Below are 11,899 nucleotides of genomic sequence, written 5' to 3'. Positions count from 1 at the left end.
TTACTACATATTAACAGAATGTAATAATGTAAATCCATGTTATAAAGACTCTTGGTTGGAGCTGAACTCTGCAGGACAGCGGCTCTCCAGGACAGAGTTTGGTGACCCCTGATGTAATTTTGCCAACAGTAATTTAGTGTTATCACACGTTAAATTAGGCAATTCATGAAATAATTTAACTTCGTTCATATGTGTTGCTTGCTATACACTGAGACATTTAACAAATAACTTGCAGTTGAAACTTTTTGAAGTGCCTTTGTTTGCGCAACTGACGCGCAGCTTTGATGTAAACGCATACGTCTTACGTCATGCATTACGTCAGTGATGCGCTCTATGTCTGTTCTTTCTGCCTGTTTGTATATTTATCTTTGGATTATTTCGATAAAGAGTTCTTTCGGTACATTTTAACAAATATTGATCGCTTCACGTTTGAAGGCTCACGTTGTGAAAGCTTAGCGTGGCCGTGGCCGAAGTCTGCGCATGCGCAGTGCGCGTTCGTTAGGCCGTTGCTGTTGGAGCGGGAACACGCATAGGGATTGACTGACTGCAGAACATCTCTCAGCTTTACTGGTCGAACAGCTGAAATAACAGGACAGCATGCCTCGAGAAATTATCACCCTGCAGCTCGGGCAATGCGGGAATCAGAGTGAGCCATTCGTTGTATAACGTTTTGTTTGATCATCTTTATATAAACAGTTAGCTAACGTTAGCTAGCTAGCTATCACACTGGATACCTTTGGAATGATACAATGAATATAATTTAGTAACGATATGGTTTTGATTGTTAATATGAGCCTTTAATCAGCAAGAAGCCAAACACTTATTCATTAGTTTCCACTTAACTACTCTTTTGTATGCACATAATTCTAAACGTTGCTTTGTATTATTTACAGTCATGTTTGACAATTTTATATATAGTGATTTGCATTGTGTTCATCTTTTACTCTGAGAAATATGGGGTTCATATAACAGTTAGAGTCTCGTGAGCTGAAAGAGACTTGTTAGACTTGGTCATTAAAGGCAGATGATCACTGAGTGCAAGATTTGATGTGGCATAAACAATAGCCTTTACTTTAATAATCTTCAATCACATCAGTGTATAATTGCATATGAAAATAGTTTACAGACTTCTTACAAGTGTTGTTAATAATCCAGCATTAATGGACTTATTTGTGTGTTTATTCTCTCTCTGTGCAGTTGGTTTTGAGTTTTGGAAGCAGCTGTGTGCTGAGCATGGCATCAGCCCGGAGGGCATCGTAGAGGAGTTTGCCACTGAGGGTACAGACCGGAAAGATGTCTTCTTCTATCAGGTACATAAATACAGACTAAGAAGGCATTTAGAGCTAATCAATCACCAACCATAATCACAGCACATTCGGATTGCTGCTCTAAAGTATATGCTTTTATATATTATATTATATTATATACAGTAATATAAATCACTGAGTGGAGTAAAGTTCCGATATTCATTGGCATAATTGTGTTTGCATATAATATTGCCAAAGTAGTTATAAAAAAGTAGAAATAAAATACTATTAAAGCAGTGTTGTTAGTAATGTGAAAAGTGAAAAACTTTTAAAATAACATAACATGTCAATAGCTATATTTCTATCCAAGGATGTGAATTTAACTTCTCAGCAAACCTGGAATATCGCATAAAACATTTACAAATAAAGCACCGTTTCCATCCAACGAGTCAAAGAGAACAAAGTCATCACTTGATAAACTGCCACTAAACATCTGTAAGAAAACTAGGAGAAGCCACTGAATATAATAATTTTCATATGTAATATTTTACTTGTGCTTCAGTGAGAGCAGACGTAACATAACACAATAAATGCAGTCATTGCTTTTAGAGCTGCATGCCTGCTGTTTGGGAACCCAGTCATGTAAGACAGTAATTATACAGAAATAGTTTGATGACAGACCTACCTCACAGGCATTTCAGAATGACCAAAACAACATATAGATGCTGTGAACGAGATCGGTCCGCTGGTTAGTTAAGTTATCCTATCTCATAGTGAAAGTCAAATGACTTTTTCAATGCGCGTGGTGTAATTTTTTCGGTAAATGTTTTTCCATCGTAGTTAATGCACATTTTTTCATACAAAGTTTAACCTATTCAGTTGTGTGCACATTTTTTTAATTTATGTGCATCTTGGCATTTCCATCCAGCAGTTTTGTTATGTGATCATCCAAAATGTGCATAAAAATAGGTGGATGGAAAAACATAGCTAATAAGATTCTTCATCGTTAGTTAGGAGTTCACATATTTGACCACCAGGTGGAGCCCGGTTCAAATATATCCAGCTGTTTTAAGGCGATTATCCCTCCGAAGTCATTATGTGGAGCCCTTTTCACAATCTGATGGAAAATATATTTGAAAAAATTGGCACAGCTTCTAGTTCAATTTTTTCGGACCAAAAAAACTTTTCCATTTAAAGACCAAAATTGGGTTTTCCACAGAAACTGTAGTCAACTCCTAATGTTTTCAAAGGGACTGCTTATATTTCTTCTCAAATGAGGCATTCAGTGTTAAAGCTGTCCTCTGATGTGAATAGATTGTGTGAGTCACAGTATTTTAGTAATTTTCTCTGTATTATGGCTAGTTGTGTGGTATGTAAACTAGTGATCGACTGATATGGTTTTTTTTTATGGTGTTGCCAAAATTTTAGAGAGCAGGGTGACGGTTAAAAGTATGCACACTTCTAGCTATCCAATTGCTAGACTCACAAACTTTTTGTGGTTGGTGAAATTAAATATTTATTAGATAGTCAAAGATTTTAAATGATGTGTATTTGCTGTGATATGATAGAGTAATATTGCATTTGCCTTTATATGAAAGCTTTGACTTTCTCAGCACTGTGAAAATAAAGTTAAAGTGAAAAAAGTGAAAGGTAAGTGACGTGTGGCAAAGTATGGTGTCCCACACTCAGAATTTGTGCTCTGCATTTAACCCATCCAAGTGCACACACCCAGCAGTGAACACACACACACACACACACCTGGAGCAGTGCTGTGGTGCCCAGGGAGCAGTTGGGGGCTCGGTGCTTGCTCAAGGGTCTCACCTCAGCTGTGGTATTGAAGGTGCATCCTAAGGTGAAGAGCGCTGGTTATTAACTTCCCCGCATCTACAATCCCTGCCGGACCTGAGACTCAAATCCACAACTTTTGGGTTATAAGTCTGACTCTCTATCCATTAGGCCACAACTTCTCACTACTAATCGTTGACAAAAAGTAAAAGATGCCAACTATCTGCAGGTATTTCAGCCTTGCCTGTACATTGTTCAACCATAATGTAAAGCAGCAATGGTCAGTCTAGTGCTGATGTCATACATTGAAAGATTTATTCTCTAACATTTTGCAGTCTCAAGCTGCACGAGTAATCATAAGCATCTTAAGTAGACCCGAGTTGCTTCTCATTTGTGAAATTGAGCATCCTTTAGTTTTTTCCTTGTAAGGAGTATTGAGAAGCACTTATGGAAATGTGATTTCCATTGATCCTTTTCTCCTCTGTTTCACCTCCTTCAGGCAGATGACGAGCACTACATCCCTCGTGCTGTGCTGTTGGACCTGGAGCCCCGAGTCATCCACACCATCCTGAACTCCCCTTATGCCAACTTGTACAACCCGGAGAACATCTACCTGTCTGAGCATGGCGGTGGAGCCGGTAACAACTGGGCCAGTGGCTTCTCTCAGGTACACTGAGTGATGTTAGATATCAGACAATTGCTGACTTTTATTTTAGGTTAAATTTATTTTATGGTTTAGGTGATATAACTGGTCATTATTTCTTTTAAGTTTCTCATAGTTTAATCACTTTTTGGCAGTTCAAAATTTCAATTTCTCATAGTTCCTATTTTAATAGACAAATGAACAGTACATCCTCGTCCAATCCAATAATTTGTCAGTGATTTATCTTTATCGATGCATTAAAAACTAGCAGCACATACTCGCACTAACAGAAGATGATATTGCTAGATATATACAGTATATTTAACTGCTTTCTTTGATTCAACGTGAATAATAAACACACGACTACGACAATATATGACTTATCTAAGATTTTCTTATTATAATTTTTGTTTATAATTTTGTATATAATAATTCTATGCAGATCAACATAAGCTTTATCATTGCTTAATATACAATGTAATATGTTGCGTGCCTTATTCTGTGGAAGAAGCCTCATCATCTCACAGAAGGAACACTTTTTCACCTGATTTCAGATGGAACAGCATTTACTACACAGAGCCATAGTTCACTGAGAAGCTTTCATAATTGCAGAACGATCCTGTGATTAAATGGTTTGTGATTTATGAATCCGGTTTTGCGTAGCTTGTCAGTGAACTATGACTCTGTGTAGTAAATGCTGCTCCATCTGAAAGCACATGCTGGAAATTTACTACTATTCACAGATCCAGCTTTACTGATAAGATATGGATGACAATCACATTTGATTAATCACGCAGCCCTACTTGGCACTGACTAGCCATTTAGGCTAAAACGCATTAACACTCAGTACAATATCAAATATCAAAAAAAATTCAAACAATCTTTAATAACAGACAAAGCTCAATAGTGACCATGTAATAAAAACAGTAATTCACACTTGTGTGGTGCAACATTGCTGTCAGATCCAATATAGTCGCCACAGGATCATCCCAGAATTCTGCGTTGAATTGTGCCTAGTTTATAAATGAATCCACGGTAAATGAAGTGAACAAAGGACCAAGTTCTTACTGACGAGGTCTGGATCTACATTAAAAATAAAGGTCATCCACTCTTTCCTAATGTTGGGATCAGAAGGAAGGCGATGCAAATCATTTGATTTTTGCGTTGAACTTCATTTGCCTCTCTTCTTATTTACACTGCATGCGTGAATCAGTGGGCGGGGCTAAACAGGCAGCTGTTTTTAGACTAACGGGAAAGTTTTGAGTTCTGAAACTTACAGGATGTTTTTACAGTAAAGTAACCTCTTATGTCAAAAGATCAAGGTTTTTTTTATTTTAAATCTGACTGCACTTAATTTTTCCAGTTTCTTATTTAAATTCAATTAAAAGTTTGAAATCAAATGCCTTTTTGTGGTGTTGGCAGTTGCACAATGAAAATGACCCCATTTCATAATTTAGCTATTGGTACACTTTCAAATTTCAGTATCTTTCAGTATCTTTTAAGTGAGGTAACTGTAATTTCTAAAATTCTCTGCGATGTTACGATAAGGTCATAAAAATGCATGTATAAATTTTTTTACAAGAATTCATGTTCATGTTTGACAACTTTATCTTGTTTTCTAATTAAACTGTGGTCAACATGTTTGTTCATTTCAGGGAGAAAAAATCCATGAGGACATCTTTGACATCATTGACAGAGAGGCAGACGGCAGTGACAGTCTGGAGGTATGACTCTGTGACTGTACACTTCTCTGTCTGAAAGCAGTGGTTTAGCTGACAATATCATATTTAGTTAGATATAAAAGCAGAAAAAGTCAATTATTATGAATGAGTTGGTTGTGTGTCATTCATTAGGTTTTCTCTGACTTTTGGAGAATATTTGGGTTTTTTAAACAGATTCAGATTTTTAAACTAAGTAAAACACTTTCTGAATATCTCCTGATGGTAGAGTGATGACCATTTTATGTATTTCCATTTTTCCCCGTTGCTTTTGTTGCTCCTCCCCTTTCTACAGTGCTCTGTCTGTTCTTTTTTTAGTTTGCTAACATACACAGAACTGCTGTATGTATTCATATAGCTACATTTATGTACGTGATTGCCCACAGATGGTTATACAAAAGTGCTATTTTATGCATTCTTGCACACTTAATTCACAAGATACAGATGTTCCTCCCATTAAATCAACAGACTCAGCCCTCCCTGTGTAATCTGGGTCGTTCACTTTATTACCCACAATTACTGGTGTGCATGCACATGTATAACTTGTGTGTAAGTGAAGGTTAGGGAGTGGTTTGGAGGATGATGTTAGCAGTCCGTTAGTTGCATGCATAACCGCTGAAAGGTGAGTGACCATCACACAAATTAATTAGGGTTTGAGGCAAAAAAATAATAACTCCCTCAAATTACTCAATGTGATGTATTCATGATGATCTGAGAGGGAGATTGTGAGAATTGATTATTTATTTAATTATATTTATATATATATTTATTTTTGGCTGTATTATAGCTTTAAAACAGTGCTTTTATTTCTGAACAAAAATGTGTTTATCTCCCTGTTAAGTTAAATTATTCAGGCAAATAATTCAGTTCAAATATTTGATTTAAATTAACTTTTAAAAAAAAAATGGGGACAGTAAGATTTAATGTTTTTTAAACATTCTATTTTTGCTTTTTTAGGGGTTTGTGCTTTGCCACTCTATTGCGGGGGGAACTGGATCTGGTCTCGGGTCCTACCTACTGGAGCGACTGAACGACAGGTGCCAAAACACAATTCACTGATATAGGACTCAAAACAACTTTGAATCCCCCTGCTCTGACTGATTTTTGCAGTCCACACTCCCTCTCCTGAAGCACAGATCCACACCCTCTGCATTGTTCGTCTAGACTTTCAGTCATGAAGCGTTTGGGTGGTAGTCAGTGTAATTAGAGGGAGATGCAGGCAGCAGCCATCACCAGGTGTAATTAGCTCTCTTTAGGGGTGTCTTTAATATCATTGTGTGTGCAACCTCAAGTTCAACCTCGTTCAGCTGTGTGCGTGTTCTTGTGCCTCAAACATTCTTCTGTCTTTTTTAGGTATCCTAAAAAACTGGTTCAGACCTACTCTGTCTTCCCTAACCAAGATGAGATGAGTGATGTTGTCGTACAGCCATATAATTCTCTTCTGACGCTAAAGAGACTGACCCAGAATGCAGACTGTGTGGTGAGTGAATGAACACACACTTTACACACTATCTGCTAAACTTTTCTGCTGGCCTAGAATTCGGGAGGCTGTTATACACCGGTACACACACATTACAGGGTTGTGGTTCTCAAATGAATGTGTTTCTATATGAAACCGAGCCCCCTCATACACAGCCTGCGACTCAGTTACACAATCAACCTTCCCAAACAGACCTTCTTTCTTTCTCTCCTGCTTTCATTTCCCAAACAGCAGCCGATGGAGAAAAGAGGGTCAGTCCTGTGTTTGAATCTCTCCTTCTCTCCTTTCATTTCCTTCTCAGTACACACAATAGCTTGGTCCCTGGGCATATTTCATGAACCATGCAGAGTGCTGTCATATCTGTACTTCTGGACTGAAAGTTTATGGATATGTCAAAGCTTGCTATTTTACTTTCATACTGATATCAATCAGAAAATGATTGAATGGATATTTATCCAACAAACACAACCAATTGACTCCCTGAGGAGCCAGTAATTGTGTTTGTATATCATCCTTATATAGGTTTGATCACCAACCATAGCAAAAGACTAAAGCATAACATTATTATTTATATCTCCAGCAAATCTCCATGTGTGAGGGCTGTGGATTAAAATAGATTAAGCTTTAGTGGAGTAAATGTCATTAGTAAAGGGTAAGATCTGTTTTAGGCATATTGCGTTTCTTGCAGCAGTCTGCTAGCTTCATTATAGTCTCTAGCTGATCAGATCAGATCAGAGAGTCAGCACAAAAGATGAGGTCAATAGAGGTCGATGACTTTGTTTTTCTTTGATGAGAATACAGATCTAGACTTAAGTCCAAGTCTGAGGCATATAACTCTTATTTGAAAAGAAATACATTTCTGTCATAATTTATACAGCACCATGTTGTTCTAAACCCATTATTCATCTTAGAAAAACAAATTTAAACAAAATCAAGCAAGATTTCAGTTCTTTCTTTAAAAAGTAAATTTGATGCAAACATTCCAGCTTATATACAAAAATATCGTACATATACAATACATATTGTATAAATATGATACAAAGTTTGTTTTAAGATTCAGTTGTCTTTCAGTTCATTAGCTGAAATTTAATTAGATTGGCCAAGACACATCAAGTTGAACAAGACAAAAAGAAACTCAAAATAATTACAATAACATAATCATCAGTACGTTCAAAAAATGTGACATCAAAAGAGTATTTTTTCCATACCACATAATATTAGCCACATTGTTTTCAGATGACTTCAATAAAAATAATTATTGATATGAAATTTTAACAATCTCTAATAAATATTGACATTGTATCTGAACGTGCCATTAGGTACAGGACAGGTATTTAAAAAAAAAAAAAAAAAACAGTGCCATTTTACAAACATATATTATTTACTGTATTTATATGGCAGTCTGGTGACTAAACTAAAAAAAATTACTAGCAAATGGCGATTCAACTGCCAAGGTGTCCGTAGAGGGTTGTAGGACCCCAGAAGAGCCCGACATGTAGTTAAAAACCTCTTTCATTTCATTCTCTCTCCATGTCTCTTTCAGGTGGTGCTGGACAATACAGCTTTGAATAGAATCGCCACAGACCGACTGCACATTCAGAACCCTTCGTTCTCTCAGATCAACCAACTGGTGAGGTTAAAAGTCTGTCTTTTTTTAAGTTGACATGTGAAAATACAGGGTCCTATTCATCTGTCTTGAGCTGATGCATCCAACCCAGTGTCCTTTTTGTTTCAAAGCCCATCCCTGCAGCACATAGAGGAACCGACCCAGTGTTCTTCATGAAGGGACAGTAGAGTCACTCCATATTAATTACTGCTGGGCACCTGCAGCTCTCCTTTGATAAGATTAACATGAACATATTTAAAACAGTCAGAAAACCAACCTAACTTTAAAGCCAACTGTGAGTTTGTTTGGCCATGAGACAAATGAGAGAACGATTTCAGTATGTGTATAGAAAATGTATACGTATTTTTCGGACTATAAGTCGCACCTGAGTATAAGTCGCATCAGTCCAAAAATACGTCATGATGAGGAAAAAAACATATATAAGTCGCACTGGACTATATGTCGCATTTATTTAAAACCAAGAGAAAACATTACCGTCTACAGCCACAAGAGGGCGCCCTATGCTTTTAGTGTAGACTACAGGAGCACTGAGCAGCGTTTTTAGTTCAATTCTTTTGGTTCATGTCAAATTAATTTTGATAAATAAGTTGCACCAGACTATAAGTCGCAGGACCGACCAAACTATGAAAAAAAGTGCGACTTATAGTCCGGAAAATACGGTAAGCTAAACCACGAGGTGTCAGAAGGCAGCTGGTGGCCTATCGCAGCTGTATTATATTAAGGGCTGTGTAAATTTGAAATAGCACAGTCTGTTAGTTTCGGGAGGATGAAGCATGGATCCGAAAGTTAGAATCAGCAGTCTGACGTGCTGTTGTATCACATTTTAATGAGGTGGTGATAAATAACCAGCTCATCTATGCTTTCCTCTTATACACCCATTCATACAGCACCCTGCTCTGAGGTGAATAGTTGACTTTCTCAGTTCATCCATCACTGTCTTCATCACGTCTAATAGATTCAGAAGTCATATAAAATGGTCAACTTTAACAACACAATGGATAGGTTTCTGTAAAGGGTGACCAGAGTGCTAATAGAAAATCTTGTTCTTAAACAACAGCTGCTTTTACACATACAACACATTTCAAGTGTACCATTAGCATATACAAATAATTAAGACAACACAATAATATAAAATAATAAAATAAAGGTTTTGACTACGATTTGTCAAAAGATGCATGTGCTTCTCTTTAACAGGTGTCCACTATAATGTCAGCAAGCACGACAACCCTCCGTTACCCTGGATATATGAACAATGATCTGATCGGTCTGATCGCGTCACTCATTCCCACTCCCCGCCTCCACTTCCTCATGACTGGATACACGCCGCTGACCACCGATCAGGCCGTGAGTTGTTCAAACTTGGGGGTTTGCCTTCAGATACTTAGCAGAAATACAGAGGAGTTTACTTTTTCTTTACTCTGTAGATTTGTTCTGAAAGTCTAGTAAGCTGCTTTCTGCAGTTTATATAGCCAACTACCTAGTCTGTCGGTCTATCTGTAATGATCTGTCTGCATGTCTGTCTGTACTTTTCATTAGTAGCAACATTACTTTGTCCACTATCTTGGTTTTAATATTTTTCTTAAAAACGAACATCTTTTCAGGTGGCAAGTGTGAGGAAAACGACAGTTCTCGATGTGATGAGGAGACTCCTGCAGCCCAAGAATGTCATGGTGTCTACAGGCCGAGACCGTCAGACCAATCACTGCTACATTGCCATTCTCAACATCATTCAGGGCGAGGTGGACCCCACACAGGTGTGAGCAAATTAGATAAACACAGCACATTTTAAGTTATATGTGCATGTCCTCATGTTTTATGCTCCTTTGCAGGTACATAAGAGTCTACAGAGAATCAGGGAGAGGAAGTTAGCTAATTTCATCCCTTGGGGTCCAGCTAGTATTCAAGTGGCACTGTCCCGCCGGTCTCCCTACCTGCCCTCAGCTCATCGTGTCAGTGGACTTATGATGGCTAATCACACCAGCATCTCTTCAGTAAGACCCGTCCCTCATTTCTCCATGTCTGTACTGCTCAAAAATGGGTTAGAACTAGGTACTGTATAGAATTAATCACAATAAATTAGAACGTTGTGGAAAAGTTGTCCTCTCCTTCACTCCTAGCTGTTTGAGCGCACCTGTCGTCAGTATGATAAGCTGAGGAAGAGGGAGGCCTTCCTCGAGCAGTTCAGGAAGGAGGACATATTCAAGGACAACTTTGACGAGCTGGATAACTCTCGCGAGGTGGTTCAGCAGCTCGTGGACGAATACAGCGCCGCCACGCGTCCCGACTACATCTCCTGGGGCACACAAGAGCAGTGAAAACCCCGTCACTCACTTCCTAAAGACAGGCTCTGAACTCATCCTATAAAATACAGAGTGAATCTCAGTAGTGAATCCACCTCCAGAGACTCGTTTCCACAAACTTTTCATGCCTCACCATACAGTTCTGTCAGAGCCTTCTCTGCATTACGCTGTGGTAAGAACCACTCACATACAGTATGTATAAATACGTCATCTGTCATCTTTACGGACCTATAGTTCTTCAGTTTTCATAACCTGGTGCCTCTATCCTGAGCTGTAACTTCTCTCTCGTCCCATTTTCCTTGATTTCTTTGATTAGAGAATTTATGGCTCCTTCTTAATCTATTTTTGTACTGCACAATATCTACATCAAGGTGGCCTGCACACAACCTGTCCTGACCACACACACGTTAGACGTCTACACCGATAAGACTGGGTGGTCTCAGATGAATGTAACCATAGGAGGGAGTGTGAAAGATTAAGCCTTTTAGAAGAGATCAGACTAGAAGCAGCTTATGAATGCACCATCTCACTCCCTCACGTTCACACATGCATGCTTTTAGACAAAAGGCGCTGACTTTCAGGGGATAGACTGTGATTGTGTGATTGAATCAGTTTTCCTCTCCGTCTCGTTGCAGATTACTCTCGAAGATTATCTTCGAGTTTTGAGAGACGATCAGTAAAGTCAAGTGTTATGCTGTTCGTCAATTCATCCAATCAGTGAACCCTCGTCAGGTTCATTTTCTAGTCAATCAAATCAGTGAGGTTACCTCATAGTCTGGCAGAAACAATCATACACCAATTCCAATGCATCACATATCCCCTTTCGAATAATTTATTCTTCTGCTCCCTTTGTGTGTGCGTGCGTGCGTGCGTAACTTTCATGCAAGTGCTTTCGTTTCCCTGGTTAGCACATGTTCTTCTTATTAATGTTATATTGTGTATATATAGTTTGCCGTCAGACTTGATGCATTTTCTTGTTCATGAGATTTGAATAAATGTTTTTCTACAACAATATTTCTATAGTGAGCAAATACTGATTATCCTCAAAACCATCTGTGCTCTTATCAGTCACTCACATGGGTAATTTGGCTTTAAAACA

General features: G+C 38.2%; 1 protein-coding gene across 1 annotated transcript; it reads left to right on the top strand.

Moving 5' to 3' along the window:
* The first annotated feature begins 299 nt into the window (after positions 1–299).
* On the top strand, positions 300–11,814 carry LOC127951407 (tubulin gamma-1 chain-like). Its single transcript, XM_052549286.1, has 11 exons — positions 300–646; positions 1,198–1,310; positions 3,532–3,699; positions 5,331–5,399; positions 6,351–6,430; positions 6,747–6,873; positions 8,417–8,503; positions 9,695–9,844; positions 10,102–10,254; positions 10,330–10,491; positions 10,618–11,814. The coding sequence occupies exons 1-11, from the start codon at positions 598–600 to the stop codon at positions 10,813–10,815; spliced, it is 1,356 nt and encodes a 451-aa protein (XP_052405246.1). The 5' UTR covers positions 300–597; the 3' UTR covers positions 10,816–11,814.
* Positions 11,815–11,899: the final 85 nt, after the last annotated feature.

Source organism: Carassius gibelio, chromosome A3, assembly GCF_023724105.1.
Source record: "Carassius gibelio isolate Cgi1373 ecotype wild population from Czech Republic chromosome A3, carGib1.2-hapl.c, whole genome shotgun sequence".
Classification (NCBI taxonomy): Eukaryota; Metazoa; Chordata; class Actinopteri; order Cypriniformes; family Cyprinidae; genus Carassius; species Carassius gibelio.
Note: the sequence above shows the minus strand (reverse complement) of the source record. Positions and strands in the feature narration are given on the sequence as shown.

Coding starts and splice junctions, on each gene's coding strand:
- LOC127951407 (XM_052549286.1), top strand. CDS start 598: ATGCCTCGAGAAATTATCACCCTGCAGCTCGGGCAATGCGGGAATCAG. Junction 10,255..10,329: donor GCGAGGTGGACCCCACACAG/GTGTGAGCAAAT, acceptor GCTCCTTTGCAG/GTACATAAGAGTCTACAGAG. Junction 10,492..10,617: donor ATCACACCAGCATCTCTTCA/GTAAGACCCGTC, acceptor CTTCACTCCTAG/CTGTTTGAGCGCACCTGTCG.